Raw genomic sequence first — 23,975 nt, forward strand, 5'->3', positions numbered from 1 at the left:
GCCGCACGTGCATCAACTAAGTAGCGCCAAGCGTGCGCCTGTGTCATAGGTAAAGGACCGGCTGGCTTGTCCGTTAAAGGGTGCTGTAACCCCCAAAGGGCACTCCAAACAAAATAAAAAAATATTTTCTGTGTTTGTGAATTGTGTGCACTGTGGCTGCACGTGCATCAACAAAGGAGCAGCGCCAAGCGTGCGCCTGTGTCCCATAAGTAAAGGGCCGGCTGGCTCATTTCTTAAAGGGTGGTGTAACCCACAAAGTGCACTAGTCTCCAACAAAAATAAAAAATTATTTTCTGTGTTTGTGTGCGCTTTAGCCGCACGTATATATCAATATAACATAAATGGAGGACCAAACTTTCTCCGATAAAAATAAAATAGGGAAAGATCAAGAACCACTTCCTCCTAGTGCTGTTGCTTCTGCTGGGAGTTGTTCATCATCCCAGAGAGGAAGTAGGAACACCACTACTTTTACTAAACAATTGACCCTCCAACAGTCCTTAACGAGGAGGATGAAGTACGACAGCTGTCATCCTGAAGCAAAACGTATAACTGAGGCCTTGACTGCTATGTTGGTGTTAGACGTGCGTCCGGTGTCTGCCATTAGTGCAGTGGGATTTAGACAATTGATGGAGGTAGTGTGTCCCCGGTTCCAAATCCCATCTAGAATCCACCTGCATCCTCAAAGCAGCAGCGACAAGCGTGCGTCTGTCTGTTAAAGGGTGGTGTAACCCTCAAAGTGTGCTCCACAAACAATAAAAAAATTCTTCTGTCTGTGAATTGTGTGGGCTGTAGCCGCACCTGCATCCTCAAAGCAGCAGCGACAAGCGTGCGTCTGTCTGTTAAAGGGTGGTGCAACCCTCAAAGTGCTCCAAAAAATAAAAAACAATTTTTTTTCTGTGTTTGTGACTTGTGTGCGATGTAGCCGCACGTGCATCAACACAGTAGCAGCACCAAGCGTGCGCCTGTGTCATAAGTTAAGGGCCGGTTTGGACATCTGGTCCGGACTGAAGGACGTGCCAACAATTTCTGACAAGTCTACTGTCACTGCATATGATACTGTCCTCAAAGCAGCAGCGACAAGCGTGCGTCTGTCTGTTAAAGGGTGGTGTAACCCTCAAAGTGCACTCCACAAACAATAAAAAAATTAATCTTTTTTTTTTCTGTCTTTGTGAAATGTGTGGGCTGTAGCCGCACCTGCATCCTCAAAGCAGCAGCGACAAGGGTGCATCTGTCTGTTAAAGGATTACATCGGTGACAGCATCCAAGTAGGGATGTCAGACAGTCCATACATGTACTGGCAGGAAAAAGAGGCAATTTGGAGGCCCCTGTACAAACTGGCTCTATTTTACCTGAGTTGCCCCCCCTCCAGTGTGTACTCCGAAAGAGTGTTTAGTGCAGCCGGGAACCTTGTCAGTGAAAGGCGTAGGAGGTTGCTTCCACAAAATGTGGAGAAGATGATGTTCATAAAAATGAATTATCAACTCTTCCAGGAAGACCAGCCTCCACAACGTACAGAGGGACCTGTGGTGGTGGATTCCAGCGGGGACGAATGAATACTCTGTGAGGATGAGGATGTACACAACACTGAAGAGGGTGCGGAATCGGTGAATGAGGAGGATGAGGACGACATCTTGCCTCCGTAGAGCCAGTTTGTGCAGGGACAGATTAATTTCCAGCTTGTTTTGTGGGGGCCTAAACGAACCAATCATTTCAGCCACAGTCGTGTGGCAGACCCTGGCGCTGAAATTATTGGTTTGTTAAAGTGTGCATGTCCTGTTTATACAACATAAGGGTGGGTGGGAGGGCCCAAGGACAATTCCATCTTGCACCTCTTTTTTTTCTTTGAATTATGTACTGTTTGGGGCCTAGTTTTTCAAACTGCCATCCTGTCTGCCACTGCAGTGTCACTCCTAGATGGGCCACGTGTTTGTGCCGCCCACTCGTGTCACTTAGCATAGTCATCCAGCTACCTCGGTGCAACCTTTTGGACATAAAAACACTATTGTGAGGTGTGAGGTGTTCAGAATAGACTGGAAATGAGTGGAAATTAAGGTTATTGAGGTTAATAATAGCATAGGAGCAGAAAAATCAACACATTCTGTGATTTTAGCTGTTTTTATGCTTTTTAAAAAAAAAATACAGAACCAAAACACAAAACCCAGACCCCAAAACACCGAAGGGTGGTTTTGGCAAAACCAATCCAGATCCAAAACATGAAGAAAGATCCAGATCCAAAACCAAAACACGAAAAGTGGCCGGTGCACACCCCTAGAAGATATAAAAGTTCACAATACGCTGTCTCAGATGTGTCTTCTTTATAAATATTATCCACAAATGTTTTCCCGATATATGAAATAAATACAGAGAAAGACACAATAGTGTAGCACATCTTATAAATGGGTGATATAGATCCCTAATGTACGTAGAAGTCCAACATGCAGATCGAGTACCCGTGGCTACGTTCCTCCATCTAGATATACAATATAGGGTGACGCACCGTACTCACACAATTACCGTGTCTTCTGCCTGTAAAGGTTTCTTTAATGCCAGTCTCCGGCAGCCGCAACAATCCCACATCAATAGGGCTGCACTGGATAATGCAAACTCGCAGATTGGACTATAGTAGAATCCTGATGGCTTGAGGTGATGTTTGAAAAGGGATGTTTCTGTTGTACTATGCCTCATAAACCTATGGTGCAGCCAGGAGTAAATGCTCATTAGGACCTTCCACTTCCACAGTGCATCCTCCCTCTGCCCCGGGGCTAGTGTATGGTAACAATCGGCCAACTTGCCGGCCGTTACTTATAAAATGATGGGCTTTTCATGATTGGCAAATTTGTTTTTCCTGAAAATGACCTGCAAATCACTGAAAATATCTGTAATGCTGGGCATACACGGCCAGATAAAATGCCTGTCAGACCGACAGACATTTTATCTAGCCGGCTGCTAGCCGCAGATGTCGCCAGCATACACTGTGAGATTTCTCTCACAGTGTATTCGGCAGACATCTGCGCTCCGCCCCCGGGGGAGGAGACATTTCCGTAGGAAGGAACACAGGGAATGTCTGTCTGTCGGCCGCGGCTGGGCATACACTGCCCGATGCGGCCGACAGTTTACCGGGAAATATCGCATCGGACGGGCATGCTGGACAATCCGGCATGCCCGACCGAGCATTATTTAACACTCGGTCGCCCCCCCACACGCTACAATTATCGGGGCGATCCGCCGATATCAGGCGGATCGCCCCGATAATTGTAGCGTGTATGGCCAGCTTTATGTGTGGACACAGATTGGTGGGGGAATCTTTACATTGGGTGGGGGGAGGGGGACACAGAATCTGTGAATCGTCTTTTTAACTATTGAATGTGGTAACTCGGCATCAGGCATCCTTTAATATTACAAAGCTGTATAAAGTAAAATAAAGAGGAATATTTCATCCACTGACATGTCACTGTGATGGCGAGTACAGACTAAGGCCCTCATTCAGAGCCGCTCGCTATTTGCGGTCGTTCGTTCTAAAACAAGGGGTGGCTATTCAAATGAACCATTCGCTCATTGCGGTCTGTTCACGCCTCTAAGTCTGAACGAGCGAGCAAAACTTGCGGTTATTTTGAAAAATACGCCCCCTTGCCGCTCGCACCATACGTCATGTCCGCTATTTATTAGATTAATCGAGTACATCGAACAGCGTATGAACTGCTCGCTATTCTTGTGGTTGGTTTTTTCAACCGCTATTTTGCGAGCAGTTCAGAGTAAAAAAACCAAGTGACGTGGTCAATGACGCTGCTTTATTAATTATGCACTCCCTTAAAACGCCCGTTTTGACCTTTAAGCACGCCTGCGTTCTGATCTCCACTCCCCGTTTTCAAGCACCTTCCCCTGTTACCACCCACATACGCCTCCTTCTATTTAGCAAGCACACGATTTTCGGTCGCACTGACTGGTTCGCGCATGCGTATTACAATCCGTACGCATGCGCAGTTGTGCGAACATCGCTCAGTGCGAACGAGCGGCTCTGAATGAGAGCCTAAGCTCCTGTGTATGAGGAGGCAGAGCATCAGATTAATAAAAGATTATGGGGTCTATTTATGAATGGTAAATGAGCTCTAGATCCATTTGGCAGAAATAGAGCTCTTCCCTATTTAACAAGCACATCAGCAGGCAATGGGTATCGCTGGTGGCAACCTTCACTTGGTGGCTCTCCTGTATTGAAGCGGCAATACACAGGAAAATAAAAGGTTTTAACAATTTTTTATTCTTAACCTGTTTTTTTCATATTTTTTTTTTGTGTTTCTTATTTACTATAGCAAGCCCAAGACCAGGCTTCCAGTACAGTGTCTATGTGACCTCGGTAATGCGTCACAGTGTGAATGTACTATTTTGTAAATTATATTACTTAATTTAAATAGGACATTAGGTTCTTGCTTTACTGCCCTCGTTTACGGTGTGTGGACTGGAAAGCAACATACACAAGTAACAACATGGGAACCTTTCATCTGAGAAACAACTTTCTGAAAAGACCTCTAGACGTGGAGAAGCAGCTTGTTTAGCTCCCCAGGAGAACGTTAGTTCCAACTAACCTAAGAAAAGAATTCCCTATAGATTCAGCTCTAGGAATGCAAGGGCGCATTTCCGTTCTCTCACCTTTTGGCACCATAAAGAACAGGAAATGCACTAGAAAGATAAGCTTATATAAATACCCAAATATAATTGTTGACTACAGTTTTACATCCTTTGTTGCCAAGATGTTCTTTAAAGTATAGAGACATACAGGGACAGAATACAGAACTACTATAGGCGATGAAACGGAATTATAACTAAGGAATTCTATATTTTTTTTACTTAACGGTGACCTTGGGGCACAACATATTAATAGATTTAGGACTACAATTAAAAAAAAAAAAAAAAAACAGCACTCATGAACAGGAATACACATGGATTGTACATTTAGGGGAAATGTTTATAGGGTCTAGCAGTAAAGCAGCTGATACACTTAAAGCACACTTTGAACTGACCCATGTAATCTGCACAGGATGATGCCTTGTCTGGCTTCCCCGTGGGTAGGATGAACACTTGCTGCATAGATGTGATTATTCTGTCAAAATCTTGTACTTCATATCCGCCATTATGTGTCATCTCTTCAAGGCATTGCACCACTGCCTAGGGTAATTTATGTAATGCGCCCAAGATGGCTGCCTCGCCTGATAAGGGGCCTATCCATTAGCAGATAAATTTGAAAGATGAACGATATATCGTTCAGTCGTTCAATTAATCTGTCATGGATAGGCCCTGAACGATGACAGATGCGCACTCCTGCGGCCGACAAATTGTGTCTTTCGTATCTCCAACATGTTGGTCATTTATCGCTGACAGATATTAGAAATATCTATCAGTTTATAAGCGTTAAACAATATTTTTAATGAAAATTAATAGAAACATAATAAAAAAATCCACTCCCTGAATGATGTCATGCAATATCGTTCGTCGTTTGCAAAATCTGTCATGTACATGACTAATATTTGTCACAGCAGCCCCAGGAATTTACAAAGGATAAATCTTTTGTCTTTCATCGTAGAGAAAGATCTGCTAATGGATAGGCCCCTATACAGTCACGGGTGGGATGAACAATGACTCACTGAATCCTTTTTATCATGTTTTTGCCATTTTGTAGTCTGCATCTTGCATTTCAGATGTTTTTCATATAATGTGGATTCCTTATATTTTGTATGTCACGTATTGTATTCTACATCATCTTGCACTTCATGTTTTGTAACCACCCAATGTAACAATTGTTGTGCGGCCAATATGGTCCCTTTTCTACAACTGAAAAGCACTTTGGGGGTGGGGGGGTTTTTAATTAGACCAGTTAACTAATGGGTGCTAATTGAACACCAGACTAAATTCATTAAGCTCCACTTAAAAAGGGATTTCTTTTCAGGTCTCCCCCCAAAAAATCCCTGTTGACTGCACAGTTATCGGGGAATAACTGCCAGTTAACGCACAGGCACGTTCAGTTAACGGGTGTTAACAAAGCCATCGGGTAAAAAAAAAGGGAGCCTAATTGAATAGCCTCGGGCACTACCTACCTTTTCACCCGTTAAAACTTATCACTTGTAATTGTATTCCCCCTTATAGAGACCATTTGGAGAAAAATTCTAAATAAACACAGACATATCATAACGGAGATATATATTAGATACATATACAAACACACACATATATGCCCGCAGTCACTGCTTATTGGAGTCTTCAGATCAGTACTACATTAAAGATCTACACAATCCAAATAGAAGAAGTCCAAAAAGTAGGTACTCACCAATTTGCCGGAGAAGACAAGAGGTACATCGCTAGCTGAAGTACCCGGCAGTGCCCGGTTTTAAATCTTCAAGTTAAGTTAGGCATCCCAGACCAATTACCATCTCTCTGTAAAGTTTTCATCCAAATCCATCCAGTGGAAGGCCCAGAACAGGCTCCCCGGATCAGAGCTCTGCCCAGTGTACACCAACGGGAGGTCCGACAGGGACCCTAACCCCCCCTACAACCTGGCCTGCATCCAAATGCACCACCCCGCATTTGTTCAACCCAATCAATACAGGGGTGACCGAAAGCATAACCGGACAGACAAAAAAAAACAAAAAACAGACCAATGAATTTTATATAGAAGATAACTCACAGGTTATGTCACACCTAATGGTCAACGTTTCGCTCCTTCTCAGGGACCTTTGTCAGGACAGCATAAAGATATCACACCAGTTGGGTGATCCTGGTGCAATATCATTATGCTGTCCTGACAAAGGTCCCTGAGGAGGACCGAAACATTGACCATTATGTGTGACATAACCTGTGAGTATACCGGTTGTCTTCTGCTGCAAATCGGTGAGATAGATAGATATGAGATAATTTAATAGATAAATAAAGATAGATAGATATGAAAAAGATATTTTACATTTATGAAAAGTGATCTGTATCTAGTCAGCACATGTAGTTAGCAGATAGCAAGTTTGTTTTCCATGGACAAACTAGTGGGTTGGCTGTTGTCATTCCAAATATAGACATTTCATAGCCAAAATATAACCAAGAGACCAGACCACATCAATGATTATCCAGCAAAGCGTGTTTTCTAAACACACACGACACACCTTTGGAAATATGTAAATATCACACACACCCCTAAAATAGGTGCACTCAGAAAACATTTGTCAGTACAGATCTTCATATGCCCTAGATTTTTTTAATGAAAATTCAGAATTGTATTAGTAAAGAAGGAAAGGGGTCATTCCTTGTCAAGTGGACCAGGGCCCCCACTTGACCATCTCCGATTTTGTTGAAATTTTGCATGAAGGTTGGTATATATGTAGAACTAACTTTAGTAAAGTTTCAGTTCACAGTATGTAATAGTAGTGGAGTTGTGGACCTGGTAATGGAGGTAGGTGAAACTGTCACCGACTCCGTGGTGCACAATCACCAATGTACAAGTAATTGCAGAGGCAGATATGAGAGCAGAAGCTGTGAAAGTGCACAGGCTTATAAACTTTTGATGCCGATTTAAAAAATTGCTGCCTCAAGGCTTACAAAAAAGTAGCTTGACAGTATGAGGCCAAAGTAGGCCAAAAAATCAGTGTAAAACTTTTTTCTGGAATTCAGCTGCCCATATCTCCAAAAGGAAAACATTATTTTAGTATGACATTAGAATAGCCAAATATGCAAGTGGACACCATTACAATCAGAAAATAACAGACTTTAAAGTTACTTAGTTCCTGTGATAATGTCATCTAAATTTGCTTTCACAAATTGCGCGTTCAATTTTCTGCCATCTTTGAAGCCCAATAGCAAAAAATAAGCATAGCCGATTTTCTTGAAACAACATTCATTAAAAAGAGCAGACTTTAGACTACAACACATTTTTCTGGATAGGTGTTTTGCCTCAGAAGGGAGAAAACAGGCTTTAAAGTTAGGTCACTTTTGGCTTACGCAGCACTTACGATTATGGACAACGAGCCATGTTTAAAATGGCTCTCACTATAAGGCAATGAGAGCTTGAATCTTGTAATTAGGCACAGCTATACACATTTTAAAAATATTTATTTGGACTAATAAAGACTAATATTTTTTGGTTAAATTAAGATGAAAGTTATAAAAAAAAAAAAATTCATCAGGTAAACGACGGGAACACACACACCTGGCAGTCCACACAAGAAAACATGATTCATTAGACCAGGCCACCTTCTTTCATTGCCCCATGGTCCAGTTCAGATGCTCACGTGCCCATTGTAGGCACCTGTAGTGGTGGAGAGAAGTCAGCATTGTCACTCTGACCAGTCCACGGCTATGCAGCAAGCTGCGATAAGACACAGTGTATCATAGTCAGCATTAACAGTTTCAGCAATCTGAAGGATCAGACCAGACGGGTTAGCCTTCACTCCCCACACGCATCAATGAGCCTTGGGAGCCCATGACCCAGTCACCAATTCACTGGTTGTCCTACGTTGGACCACTTTTGGTAGGTATTAACCACGGCATACCGGGAACACCCCACAAGACCTGCCGTTTTGAAGATGCTATGACCCAGCCGTCTGACCACTTTGGCCCTTGTCAAAGTCACTCAGATCCTTACGCTTGCCCATTTTTTCTGCTTCCAGCACATCAACTTAAAGAACGGAGTATTCACTTGCTACCAATATATCCCACCCCTACACAGATGCCATCGTAACGGGCATTATGGAGTCTCCACTGGGTTGAAGCAAAATGCACAAATGCAGACAGGCATTGAACATGCGCTTTAGTCAGCAAACCATCTCTGGCAGCATTAGGCTACCAGCAACTTGGCAGAGGACACCGAAGAGGAAAATGACAGCGCTGGAGCCATACAGACGAGTGATATTAAATACTTGCGTCATATTCTGAAGTATCACTATGATACAAAACAAAATATGCTGCAGGTATATGGCATTGTGGCTAAATGGAATCTGTAAGTATTTCTGCCACATTATGCCCATCTCTCTTCAATGCCTGTATGATTACCAATCCATCTAGAAATAGAAAGCGCCTGCATGGAAGGGCACAACCTAACTGCGGTCCAATCAGAATCACAAACAACTGTCATGTATCCCCAAGATCGTCCGCCCATGAATAAGTGATTGCTCTCATTAGATGCAGTGAATTCAGGGCTCGATTCAGAGCCGCTCGCTAGATGTGTTCGCACGCAGCAAAAGTATGCAAATCTGCGATTGCACGGCAAGTCAATAGCACGCCCACTATGTCTTAAGGTGCGATCACGGTGTGTATGCAGACGCCCACCAGCCTGACTTAAGACGCCCAACTTATGCAAGTCATCTCCAGGATGTGTATGCAACCATCGGTAACATCGAGTACCATCGGAAGCGAACGCAGTGCTTGTGGTTGACCATGCGAGTGCTTCAGTGTGTAATTCAACCATGTGACGTGTACTATGATGCTGCGTCTTAATTATGCACGCCTCTGAAACGGCGTTAAGACACTCAGGCACGCCTGCGTTCGCACCACCACACCCCCGTTTTCCTTGACCATCCCCTATCACCACCCATAAACAGCTTCATCTGTCACTCATTCTAGTGAGCTGTCTATGTGCAGCGAGCGAACGCATCCCGATCACATGGACTAGTTCACGCACGCACACTGCGACAGGCTACGTGCAAACGGGGAGGGGGTCACATTAGGGAAGAGTCCAGCTGAATTTAAGACAGCTGGGAGGTATGCTCATGTAAGCCATGCAAAACGGCTACAGTCAAATTATAAGAACAGTGATCGAGGCATGAATAAGGTTGATAGGTACATTGGGCCTCATTTACTAACAAGTTTTATCACCAAACGAGTGATAATTTTCACTGTGTATGATAAATGGTGCTCCAGCCAATCAGCTCCCAGCTGTCACCTGTTAGAAAAATGACAGTTGGGAGCTGATTGGCTGGAGCACCATTTATCATACACAGTGACATTTATCACTCGTTTTGGTGATAAAACTCCTTAGTAAATGGGGGCCAGTGTTTGGTATTATTTTGTTAGGATACAAAGCTTATACAGTATTTTGCATTTTTTGTTTACCTTTTTTTTTATGTTTTAATTCTTGCTATTTCGGTCAATAATATGAGATATGGTAAGAACTTACCCTTGTTATCTCTATTTCTACGAAGTCCATAGGGTTCCACAGGATACCTTGGGGTATAGGTGTGACGTCAGTCGCAGGGCACCAAAGAGTTAAGCTTTCAGCCTCCCAGGATGCACTGGGTCCCCCTCCTATACCCCGCCCCCGAGCCAAGGCACCTCAGTTAGTTACCACAAGCCATAGGCCGTAGGAGGAGAAGGAAGAGAGAGAACAAAGATCTGGACACATACAAGAATCACATTCTCACCAGAGGGAGACGGAAAACCGGTGACCAGAGCAAAGCCCATCTGCAGCACAGGTGCGACAGGGCGGGAGTCCTGTGGAACCCTATGGACTTCGTAGAAATAGAGATAACAAGGGTAAGTTCTTACCATATCTCATATTTTCTACTTCAGGGTCCATAGGGTATCCACAGGATACCTTGGGGATGTCCCAAAGCAGTATCCTTTAAGGGTGGAGACGCTCCTGTGCTGAAAGGAGAATCCGCCGCCCGAAGGAAGCATCCTGAGAGGCGAAGGTGTCAAACCTGTAATACCTCACGAAGGTATGGACAGAGGACCACGTAGCAGCCTTGCAGATCTGGACTGCAGAGGCACCACGTCGAGCTGCCCACGAAGGACCCACAGACCTAGTGGAATGAGCCTTCACAGAAGGAGGAACCGGCAGGCCTTCATGAAGATAAGCTTCAGAAATAGCCATACGGATCCAGGCTGCCAAAGTTTGCTTTGAAGCAGGCCAACCCTTTTTACGGAAGCCATAGAGGACAAACAAAGCGTCCGACTTCCTAAACGAAGAAGTGCGGTCAACATAAGTCCTTAAGGCCCGCACAACATCCAAAGAGGCCTCACCCACGGAAAGACCCGGTGAGTTAAAGGCCGGAACAACGATTTCCTCGTTAACATGAAACTGGGAAACAACTTTGGGAAGAAACTCGGGCCGTGCGGAGCACTGCCCTGTTCCCATGAAAAACCAAGAAAGGGGGTCTACAAGAAAGAGCCCCTAACTCAGAAACACGTCTGGCCGAAGCAATAGCCAGAAGGAAAACAGTCTTAGCTGTTAGCCATTTAAGATCCACTGAGCCCAGTGGTTCAAACGGCGGTCCTTGGAGAGCCCTCAGGACCACAGCCAAATCCCAAGGCGCCACAGGTGGAACAAAGGGCGGATGAATGCGGACAACACCTTGCATAAAGGTGCGCACATCCGGGATTGTAGCAATCCTACGGTGAAACCAGACAGACAGGGCCGAAACCTGTACCTTCAAAGAAGCAAGGCGAAGCCCATGATCTAGTCCCGCTTGCAGGAAGGCGAGAATCCGAGACAGACGAAACTCCCGCGGTGCATAACCTCTCGGTCGACACCACTGGAAGAACGTATGCCACACGTGATGGTATATCCTCGCGGAAGACAGTTTCCGAGCTCGCAACATGGTACGCACCACAGAGCTGGACAACCCCCGGGACCTCAGCATGGCCGTCTCAACAGCCACGCCGTCAAAAACAGCCGAGTCAGGTCCGGGTGACAACAAGGACCCTGAGACAAGAGGTCCGGTCGTAGCGGCAACCGCAGAGGACTGTCCACAGACAGACCCTGAAGGTCTGAGAACCAGTGCCGTCTGGGCCACGCGGGAGCTATCAACAGGAGCGTCCCTCCTTCCTGTTTGAATTTCCGGATTACCCGTGGAAGAAGGGAGACCGGAGGGAACAGATATGCGAACCGGAACGTCCACCGGACGGACAGAGCATCCACCAGAGACGCCCCTTCGTCTCTTGTGCGAGACCCGTACACCGGCAACTTGTTGTTGTGCCGGGACGCCATGAGGTCGATCTCTGGAAGACCCCATCTGTCCACCAGTAGTTAAAAAACGTCCGGCGACTTAGAAAGTCCGCCTCCCAATTGAGCACTCCCGGGATGAAGACCGCTGATATGGCCGGAAGATTGCGCTCCGCCCAAACCAGGATCCGAGACAACTCTACGAGAGCCGCCCGGCTTCGGGTTCCTCCTTGCCTGTTTATGTAGGCCACGGTGGTAGCGTTGTCCGACTGGACCTGTACCGGGTGACCCTGGAGAAACCGATGTGCCTGCTGGAGAGCATTGAAGGAGTTCCAAGATATTGATTGGAAGCTCCGCTTCTGTCGGAGTCCACCTGCCCTGGAACAGATGTGGACCCGAAACTGCTCCCCAGCCCCGAAGACTGGCGTCCGTAGTCAACAGGACCCAATTTGGAATCCAGAACGGACGTCCCTCGCTGAGGTGGGTCGTCTGTAACCACCAAGCAAGGGACAGGCGAACCTCCGGGGTGAACACAATCGTCTGGGACTTCAGAGACTGAGGCAGCCCGTTCCACTTTGACAGGATCAGGTGCTGCAGAGGTCTGGAGTGAAACTGGGCATATTCCACCATGTCGAACACCGACACCATGGAGCCCAGTAACCTCATCGCCGAGTGTAGAGACACCTGGCGGCTGTGCAGACAACTGCGCACCCTTGACTGCAAAGCAGAGATCTTTTCCTCCGTCACGAAGATCTTTTGCTGTCCCGAGTCCAATAAGGCTCCAAGATGCAGAATCCTCCGAGACGGGATTAGAGTGGACTTCTGCCAGTTGATTAGCCAGCCGTGCCGTTGCAGCAGGGCAATGGTCAGGTCTAAGTGGCGTAACAGGAGCTCTGGAGATCCCGCCACCAATAATAGGTCGTCCAAGTACGGCAACATGCGGACTCCCTGCAGCCGCAGAGAAGCCGCCATGACCGCCATCACCTTGGTGAAGACACGTGGTGCTGTCGCCAGGCCAAAAGGTAACGCCCGAAACTGGAAGTGGTCGCTGCGGATTGCAAACCTGAGGAACTGTTGATGGCGCAAAAGAATAGGGACATGCAGTTAAGCATCCTGTATGTCCAATGACACCATGTAGTCCCCCGGTTCCAGCGCCAGAATGATGGACCGTAGGGTCTCCATCCGAAACTTCGGTACCCGCAAAGACTTGTTGAGTGCTTTGAGGTTGAGAATCGGATGATACGACCCATTGGGTTTCTGTACCAAAAAAAGATTTGAATAGAAACTCTGGCCCCTCTGGGAGAATGGAACAGGCACTATAACTCCAGCCTGGAGCATAGTGTGCAATACCTTCCGCAGCTCCGTAGCCTTGTTCCGGTCTGATGGTAGACCCGTGGTGAAGAATCGAGCCGGGGGTCTGTGCCGGAAGGAGAGGGCGTACCCGTGGGAGACCACCTCCAGAACCCAACTGTCAGTCGTAGTGACCGACCAACACTGGGCGAACTGCAGCAGGCGGCCTCCCACCCTGGGATCCCCCAAAGGGAGGCCCGGACCGTCAGGCCGCAGGCTTGTCATCTGGCTTGGGGGCCGGACGTCTGGTACTCCATGCCTGCTTCCGGGGCTTGACCGATTTCTTAGGGCCAGCCTGACGAGGAAACGACTGTGGTTTGGGCCTGCCCTGGGCACTAGATGACCGAAAGGACGATGGTCCAGAACCAGAAGGAGCAGCGGCCGACGGGAGACAAGCCGATTTGGCTGCCGCCAGCATGGCCACAATCTTATCCAGATCCGGACCGAAGAGAACTTCTCCGGTAAACGGCAAGGCTTCCAGACCCTTCTTGGAATCTGCGTCCGCCTTCCAGGATCGCAGCCATAAGGTGCGACGAGCAGCTACCGCTGCTGAAGAAATTCTAGACACTAGAGTACTAATGTCTAGAGCCGCCTCGTTGATGTAAGTGGCCGAATCACGGAGATTGCCAATCAACTCCGCCTGTTCGGCCGGACAGTCGGAATCAAAAGAAGCCTCTAATGAATCCGCCCAGCGCTCCATCGCTCTGGCAACCCAGCAAATGGCCATAGCCGGCCGTGCTGCCCCCCCCGCAAGGGAATAAGCGGACTTCAGGCAGATTTCCACCTTGCGGTCCGTAGCATCCTTAAGGGAGGACATGGATGGCATCGGCAATGTGGCACTACGGACAAGACGGGTCACGTGAGAATCCACCTGTGGAGGGGATTCCCACTTAGCAAAATAATTATCAGCGAACGGATAAGCCACCGCCAGGCGTCTCTGCGGCTGGTATCTTTTGCCAGGCTGTTTCCACGCCTCCTCTAAATGGTCCACCAACTGACCCGAAAGAGGAAAGACTGTGGCATCGCCCTTCACATCTTTGAAAAAGGCATATTTAGACTTAGCCGCTGGGGGAACTTCGTCCTCAATCACCAAGGCTGTGCGGACCGCCCGAATAAGTCCAGGAATATATACTTTGGACTTAGCATCAGCGTCCTTAGTATGGAGAGGTTCCTGATCGTAAGGATCCAGAATCTCCCCATCATCAGACGTCCCTTCGTCATCCTCATAAGGAGCGGACAGAGACACCACCGGCCGTTTATGAGGCCGCATCACAGACTCCCCTTGCAATACATCCGACAAGTGCTGTACAGAACTCGTCAGGGAGTTAACCCACGCTGGCTCCTGAGAAACCGGGAGCGGGGAAATAGGGAGACTGTGGGGTACCACCAATTGTCGTGGGAAACCCTGCATGGGTGACGACACCACAGACTGCTGGGACAAACCCATCGGAGTAAACGCGGGCTGCGGAGCTAACTGGCCCACTAAAGCTGTTAGCGCCTGAGCGAAACAAGCCCAGGGCGGCTCCTGTACCGGTGCTGTAACCGTAAGAGGCCGCGCCATGGACAAACACTGCCGGCAAAGGCCCTCCACGCTACCCTCCCCCTCCGCTAACGGTACTTTACACGTGGTACACTGTAGCCGGAGGGGAAAATCACTTTCAGACATGATGGCACCACGTATGTGACCCCTCTCACCAATTATATATTAAATAGGCGAGAGACCACCCTGCAGCACCGCACCGCAAGGGCTTAGCAGAAAGAACAGGGACAGTAATAAAGCTGACAGTTTAGAGAAGAAAAGTTACATACAGCGCTAGCACAGTCACATACAATGCAAAGAAAATCAATTCCTGCACTAACAGCGCTGATCACTCAACTACACAGACACAGGGCCTGGTAGGACACAGCGCTGCATACACAGACCTGACCACAGCGGAGGAGAGGTATGCGGGGGGACCCAGGCCACGATGCTTCCGTCCAGTGCTTCCAGCAGCGTTCACCATGCGTTGGAGAAGATGGCCGCCGAGGAGCAGAGAGGAGGCTGGCCTGGGGGAGGAGCGCTGACACAGGGCCAGTCAGTACAGTGCAGAGAGGGCTGTGTGCAGCGGGGGAGGCGCCGGCTGTGAGACAGGGAAGGCGCGCTCCCCTGGCATGCATTTAACCCCTGGGACGCCGCAGCGCTACCGCTCTGCTGCGGTCCGCTGTCCCAGGGGGTAGTGGAAGCGCAGGTTGGTCGCCTGGCTCCACGCTGCAGCCAGTCTTCAGGGAGCCCCCTGCCTGGGGACTTAGGACCATGTGATCAGCGGGGACCCACCGCGGGACCCCGCTGCTTACCTCTGTCCCCCTTGAATCCGGCCATGGTCCGGAACATCTGGGGTCACCGCTAGCTGTGACCCCAGATGCCCACCAGCATCCCCGGATCAGTACCGGCGTTCTGGTACCGGCGGGGTGTAGGGAAGACAGCATGGACGTCAGGACTGACTGTCCATGCTGTTCATCCAGATGTGCAGCCACAGCTGCATGAAGAAAAAGCTTCAGGGGCTCTTCTAGCCCCCACTCCAACAGGTGCACCCGACTCCGGCCGGGCACCAAACTAAACTGAGGTGCCTTGGCTCGGGGGCGGGGTATAGGAGGGGGACCCAGTGCATCCTGGGAGGCTGAAAGCTTAACTCTTTGGTGCCCTGCGACTGACGTCACACCTATACCCCAAGGTATCTCCTGTAGATACCCTATGGACCCTGAAGTAGAAAAAATGGTTTTTAAACAAAAATCATTTTACAAAACCTGCATTTGTAAAATTTAACTGACTATTCTAATAACAATACATTGCAATAATGTAAAGCTATTTGCAGCAGATTCCCAGTCGCATGCAGACGCAGCTTTTGCTGCAGCCGAATCATACGCTAATGTTGCAGTCGACTTCATGAATACTGAGATGCCCACTAGCAGCGGTGCAGTTCCGTCTCATGAGTCTTTATTTATCATCACCAGTCACTGTATTTATATAGAGCGCACATATTCTGCAGCGCTTTACAGAGAATATTTTGCTATTCACATCAGACGCACCATGGAAACCTGCGGCAGTCGTATGGCAGGTGCCGTTTCTCCGCCTGCCCGTGGCCTCCTGCGTAAGTGGCTGTGCATCTTCTGATGCAGCAGTTTACAGCATCATGCTGCATCTGCTTAGCCTACCCGTTTCCTCCCAGGAATGCCCAGTGACCTCCACTGACCTGCGTCCAATTCTGTTCTGCGCGTCTGAGCGCTAACAATTAGGACACATGCTGTGCGACTGGGATTAGAAGGATAGTCCAACTTTGATCACTGCGGATAGTAACGATAAGAAATTGTACAAGACAGACCATTTCTACCCTTCTCTACATAGTCTACAACACAGAAGGGTCCATTTTTGTCGGCCGCCATTAAACCTATTGGTATGTTATTGGCCCGTGGGAGGAAACCCATGTGAGCATCAGGAGATAAGGTTGGCAATGAGCCTATGACACCAGTGCTGCAAGACAGTTACACTAACCACTGTGCCCCCGTGCCGCTTACAATGTTTAATTAATAACATAGTTCCCTTACATAAAGAAATGAAACCTATTCTTCCACAATCACAACTTTATCTACAATATCTATAGTTATATTAAGCTGCTAAAACGATTAAGCCGGCCACACGCGCTGGAATACTGGTGGTAATGTGGCACATACAGCTTAATAGATCAGCGTGCCTAACCGGAAACGATAGGATCTTTAACGGGCATGCTGGAAGACGCAGCGAATGGCCAGATCTCATCGCATTACTTGCTGCTCTTGTTAGCATTACATATATTTTACACTCCTACCAGATTTTTGTTTTTAAATTTAAATGCACTTGGATAGCCCTCTTGTAAATGTGTATTGCAAGAAATTCCAATAGAAAAACACATGAAGAGATGCTTCAGTTGCACAATCCAAGCTCCTGGAAGGACGTCACAAAAATGTCACACAGAATGGATATGGCATGCTAAACATTCCACACATACATAGCACAAAGCACCACATGCCGGCGTTCCTGCTGGTGCGGCCCGTGAATCACTAACCGTGATGCGGATGGAAGACGGTTTGCACATGCTAAAAACTGCATCTAACATGCTACTTAAACACTGAGCATTTGGTAACTCCATGTCATTTTTGAACAAAGAACTAAAAAAACAAATCATCCGTCTAATTAAAACACAGGCCCCTAACACCACAGTTAAATGAGAATTTCGCTCTCTATGGGCCGTATTCAATTTGGGGCGAAAAGTCAGTTTCGGCAATACTTTTTCGCCAATTACATCATTTTCACTGATTTCATTTATCCCCGTATTCAATTTGGCCGACTTTTCGCCAGTGCGTAAAATCAATGCATCAGACAAGCCGAAAAAGTATCGCCTATGAAAAGAAAAAAGTGCAAAATTGGGGTTCTGGGGTGCAGACTTCCAAAAACCACCCTGCAGCCCTTGGACAGGTCCCTAAAGTTAATCTGTGTAAAAAAAAATTTAAAAAGTACCTTCAGACACCCCAAAAAAGTGCTTTCATTTTTGGGGCGAAAAAAAAAAAAAGGTGGGATACTAAGTTAAAGACTAGCGAAATAGACTCCAGGGGGGTCCCCAAGTATGCGGCAGGTGTTTTTAGGATTGCAGGTGGTTGCGGCAGGTAGATTTTTCACGCTTTTTTGAACGTCACATTAGCAACTCTAAAATATGCTAGCACCCATTTTCATGTACCTCAAATTTGATGAGACTAGTTATTTTCTCAAAAAAACCCCATCAAAATGCTATTCTTCACCACTTTTTAAAACACACATAATTGCACCTATTGAGACCATCTAAAGTGGCCAAATACCTTCAACAGGGCTATTCGGGGGTATCCAGAGTGATTCCCCATGTCAGTGCATCTTTTGGGGGGTGTCAGGCTGATTTCCCCAAAACTGACAGAACTTTTCGCCTATATAAGTTTCGCCGGGTCCTGTTTTCGCCGATTTGGAATTGAATACGGGGATAAGCGGGGACGAGCGCGATACTTTTTCGACCCAAAACCCACGATGACGGCGAAAAGTCCGGCAACTGACTTTTCGCTTCTAATTGAAGAGTGGCCTATGTAGCATGCGGTAACCATTCATAGCTAAGAAACCCTACAATACAAAAGTGGGCTCATCGCCTCCCACAGTAGATCCAGAACAATAACAACACATGAGGTCACTAGTTTCCAGTGAACTGATTGGCTGCCTCTACAGTCTGAAATGACAGATCCACGCTGGGTACACACTAGACAATGGCTTCCGACATATCGTGTCCGCGGTACACATCACAACGATGTAATGAAGGACAGAGCGATCCCTCATTTCGTCCTTGATTACTTTGTAAGGCACCGCATGCGAGATCGTCTGGGTGGCCTTGCAGCATGGGCGAACGGACGATATCGCATGCGACTGCGCAGATTGGCCGTACACACTGAGCGATCCGGCCGGAAACTACATATCGGGCCGACATCACTCCAGTGGGTACCCATTTCAAGTTAGGACATACTTACTCTCCCGTAATGTTCTCCTGAGTGACGAATTCAAGCACACTACACTAGCCTCCCGGATCCCGCATACTTACCGAGGACAGCGGACAGTTTGGGGGCATCATTATCTCCCAGCTGCACCTCCCCCTCCATGATTTCCCAGAGGCTTAAAATAAAATTTCGGTACACAAGCAATTTACGTCTCTAAAAATCACCAGTCAGCCTATGATGTCACTGACCTTCATTGACGCGAGGAAGATTTGATTTATCAATTGGAACATGGGTCATCTTGTGCGGATCTGTTGAACCCTCTTTTCAGCTCACCTTGAAAACCATGAAAAAACGGAGCTGGAAAGAAAAAAACAAAACAAAACAAAAAAACATTTATTTACTTAGGACGTTGGATATTTGTTTTTGAATTTCAGACAACAAATGCCAGTATGCAGACTTGATATGGAAAATATCCCTCTTACAGTTTTCATCACGGTGTCAATTGTCAAGACCAGATTTAGAAATTGATAGGAGAAACAGGGGCTCATTCTGAGTAGGGTGCAGTGCCGATGATGGACGCAGCTGAGCAATTTTTATTTGCTTCTGTGCATGCGTCTAAGTCGCTCTGCACGTGTCCAGAGTACGTGCTAACAGTCACAGTTGCGATTGAGAAGCAGAGTCTCAGAAAGGACTTGAAAATGTATTGGGCATTTTCCTGGTCGGCGACAGGGAGGCGTTATGGGAGTGTCACTGTCATGATAGCGGATGAAAGCAGAGACCAGGCTATAATAGTGATCACTGAGCCCCAGCTGATGGTTAGCACAATGGGTCTGCAGCACTATTTATTAACCTATTGTAAGCCATCTATGGCAGTTTCCTGTGAGCCCTATTGTGATTCACACGGTATAGGTCATTTTTTTGACACCCTAATATAATAACATTTAGGGGGGGGGAATTGAATCAGGAATGTTAACTTTTCACGGGTGAAAATGGGCGGTAGCTTCGGGCTTTATTGTCGGGGGCTATTCAATTAGCAATCCTTTATCACGCTAACCCCACTTTAACGAGTGTTAAAAAGGGGCATTAAGTGCCATTAAAGGGTGTTAATGCCATGAAAAGTTCACGGACCTATGCATTGAGTGTTAACGGTGCTAAGTGAATTCCGCCCTCAGTCTGGTCACCTTTTATTTTTTGTATACTGTACATGTATCATTGTGCTGATATAATTACATTTATTCGTATTATACTCTCAAGTAGATCGTTTTTGTGTATTTAATACACTGCTAATTTTCTGACATTTAGGTTTAGTTGGCCTATAAAGCGGATTTGGTAAGAGTTAAATACACAACACTGGAAAACAATACAGGCCTAATGAGCAGCTGAACGTGAATGGGAAATAAGTGCGCATATTCGCCTTTACGTAAAGCTGTGCGCATCTTCCCATGCGCCAGCTCCCCATCCACATGCTTTGTTTGCTGGTCATCACTGTCCAAATCTGAATGGCTCGCAGTTCTGTTAACATGACCTCACCCTCAGCAGCGAGGCCGCCCCCCCTTGCGCCTCAGCAGCGAGGCCGCCCCCCTTGCGCCTCAGCAGCGAGGCCGCCCCCCTTGCGCCTCAGCAGCGAGGCCGCCCCCCTTGCGCCTCAGCAGCGAGGCCGCCCCCCTTGCGCCTCTTCAGTGACGCCTGCATCGCCCACTCCTGTGTACACTGGGCCTGATTCAGAGATAAACGCAACTGCAAATTGCATGCAGACCAAGCAATTATTTGCCATCACAGTGCGCGAAGGCAGCAGTGTGTCCGCTGTGCGTTTACGCAGACCACGGAGGCCCACTGCAGATTGATTGACAGGAAGTGACCATTGCGGGCGGAGGCAGGGGGTGGTTTGTGAAACGCAGGCGTGCCTGGCCGTTTGAACACCGTAACGTGGGCGTGCATAAATTAACCACTACAATGGCATACGTAGCTCTGCGTAGCCTAAGAGCTTCCTGGCCTGCGTGTGATCAGACCTGCTGCAAGAGTAAAATGGCCGCCGATGCACTTCGATGGTACCGCTGTTTAAGTAGGTATGCGTAGCTGTACGCAGGTGAGAAGCCAGTAGTGGGCGTCTTTATGCTCAGGTGATCTTTGCTAACATTAGCATATTTTTGCAACTGCGTTGCATACGGAGATGCGGTCGCATTAGTGTACATCTCTGAATCAGGCCCACTGTCCTGGTGCATGTGCAGTGCAGAAAAACACGCAACATATCCTCCGGAATCAGCTCTACGTATAACCCTGCATCAGGCACGACATACAGTAATCACGTCTCATTTTACCTAGGAAGCCTAATTTTTATTCAAACAAATAACGTTTTCCAGCAAAATCATTAATTGTAACCAGGGGGATAAACGGCAGAAATATATTTATATCATGAACTTGAAAGTAACAATAAATCTGAAAAAAAAAAAAGCAAAATAAAATAAATGGCTGCTGACGTATTGGAATTTCATCCCTTCTTTAGTCATTCATGTTTTCCCATCGTAAGCCTGGAATTATTTTCGGATCATTTGGTTTGTACAAACAACTCTCTCAATCGGTTTTACAGACAGCTGTAAAATGCATGTTACTAGTTATAATGAGGTAATGGTATTTCACGTCATCATCAAAAGCCCTCTAACATCTGAAAGGGAGATTAGCAAAAGACGTAAATAGCCAAAACAGGCCTCACAATGTGACTCCTAAACACAGGCTTTCATCTGGCATAATAATTACTTCAATAAAGATCTTACATGTCAAAAACGATGTTATTTTAATAGCAATACAATGGGCCTGATTGAGAGGTGCACGCTAGGGGCACACAGCGCCGATGTTCATGTATTTCAGTGATTATTTGTTGCTACACTTGCGCAAAGAGTCTTGAAAGCCCCTCCGGCGCATGCGTTACCCTGAGTGTACACACAAAAGGTGCTATTGTGTACAGGACCGCTGGTATCAGAAATGGCGATGGAAAACCATGGGCGTTCCTGGCCGGAGACTGAGAGGTGGCCTAAAGTCAATGCAAAAAAATAAATAAATACCAGTCACGTGGAAATGTTATGGGTGTGTCGCAGCAGTGTCCAGAATGAGACACTGCACCTATTATGGTGCACGCGATGGGGGATTATCGAGAACCACTGGCAGTGTTGCAGTGTGCCCTGAAAGTGGGCTTCTCAGGGCTAGCACATTCCGAAGCAGACATTGCTAAATGTTAACATTTTAACCATGTCGACCTAAATGCATGTCTACATATTGGTTGTCGATATTCTGAATGTAGACAAGTCGACTGGATAAGGGGCCAATGGCCTGGTGGGCAAGTCCAGCCACCTGAAAGCATGGCCGGGCAGCTCCTACAGGTGCTCTGCTCGTCCGACATGCAGAGAGCCCTGGCATGCCACGTCCCCAGTTCGTCATTGTTGGCTACCATATAAAAAGCGGTATTGTGCGCAGCCGAGCATCCTGTCGGCAAACTACACAGAATAGAATCCCCCTCCCAAATAAAAATCAATAAAATAAAAAGGGACTGAAATGGGCATCGGGTGCTCATTTAAGTGTGAAAATCATCCAGAAAAATCTCCTAATGTTGACTAAGCAAATATATAGCCGAGAAAACAGCATTGTGCAACATGACAATATCTCCAGAATGAGGATCCGAAAAGGCGCAAGAAACAATTACAAAACTCCTACAGAAGGAGAAGTGCATTCATATAGTAAAAGTCTTCAGTTACATAACAGTCAAGCTCATGTTATTACAGTCATGTTCTGTTTACGGCGTGTCAGCAAATCCAGCACCGTGGCAAAATAACAGCATAAATGTGGATACTGCATAGACACAGACTACTAGAGAGTTCCCTGCTTAAACATCTTGTGCTGTGTGTACAATAGATCAAATGGAAACTTACAGAACTTACAGATTCTTTACACTCGTCTACCACATTTTTGGACCAAAAAGTTAAATAAATAAATAAATAAAATGCTGAATTTTGAATGTGTCATATAAAAGTTCCAAATAATAAACCTTTGGAAAGTTACAGCTCGTCAGAAGCGTAAATATGAAAGGCTTTATGCCATGCGCACGGGTCGCGGAATAAAGGCTGGAATTTTTATGACAGTTTGTACGGAAATTCCAGACAGCGCTGAAAACCCTGGGACTGTTACAGACGAAACAACTTCTTCAAAAGTCGGTATAATATATTACACAGATTTAATTTGATATTGTGTAGATTTCATTTTTAAAAAAGTTTCACGTTTCCATTTTATTCAAATAAATTTTACATTGAAAAGTTTTTAGTGCCAAATGTAAAAGGCCCCGATTTTGACAAAGTGAAATTTTTCAGCAATTTTGCAGAGACATTTAAGTAGTGATTTTTTGTTAAAGGCAAAACCAGGGTCAGAATGCTATAAGAAAGCGATAACATGGAGAGAGACCCGACTGCCGAGGAAAAAATCTTGTAGAGACACACTGGAACATACACAGTCGAGTCACATTATCATGACCACCTCCTTGATGTCGGCAGCGCGTAGCTCACAAAGTACGTCACGTGCCATGTGCTGGCTTGGTGGGTATATAAGGTGTGCGATAGGCAGTCTGCACACAGATCACTTGTTGCAGTCATGGGTAAAAGGGGAGATTTATCCGAGTTTCATAAAGGCATGAATATTGGTTTTCGGACTAAGGGTGGCATTATTTCTGAAATAGCGCAGTTTGTGAATTGTTCGCGTGCTGCTGTGGCGAAGGTGCATCGTGACTGGACAAATGGCACCATTGCGAATAACCGGCGCGGAAACTGCGGAGCACCACATGCCATTGATGTGAGAGGTGAACGTCGGCTACGAAGGCCGACCAACATGCTACAGTGGAGCAGCTCACCCTCAAAATGACCTGGGGGCCACCAGATGGGTTTATAAAACTACAGTTCAGTGAACCCTGCTGCGTATGGTGCTCCGAAGCAAACGGATGGTCACTGCACCTATGCTAACGAAGGTGCATTAGCGGAAAAGGCTTCAATTTTCATGCCTGTATCAGAATTGGACCTCTGCTGATTGGCTGCCTTTCTCCGATGAGTCACATTTTCTGCTTCATCGAACGGATGGACGTTGGCGTGTCAGGCGAGAAACATCGGAGAACAAACACCCTGCAACCATTGCTGGAAGAACACAAGCTGGTGGTGGCAGC

The 23,975-nt window shown here is 46.8% G+C and overlaps 1 protein-coding gene across 1 annotated transcript in view; it reads right to left on the reverse strand.

Moving 5' to 3' along the window:
- LOC148478239 (uncharacterized) overlaps nucleotides 1-23,975 on the reverse strand; it is a 135,535-nt gene that overhangs the window by 95,380 nt on the left and 16,180 nt on the right. Inside the window, exon 2 of the mRNA XM_088455751.1 lies at nucleotides 19,030-19,138. Coding sequence (XP_088311877.1) covers nucleotides 19,030-19,078 — 49 coding nt within the window. The 5' untranslated portion in view covers nucleotides 19,079-19,138. The remainder of the gene's footprint in view (nucleotides 1-19,029; nucleotides 19,139-23,975) is intronic.

The sequence above is a fragment of the Taudactylus pleione genome, unplaced genomic scaffold (assembly GCF_031769625.1).
Source record: "Taudactylus pleione unplaced genomic scaffold, aTauple2 ptg000671l, whole genome shotgun sequence".
NCBI lineage: Eukaryota > Metazoa > Chordata > Amphibia > Anura > Myobatrachidae > Taudactylus > Taudactylus pleione.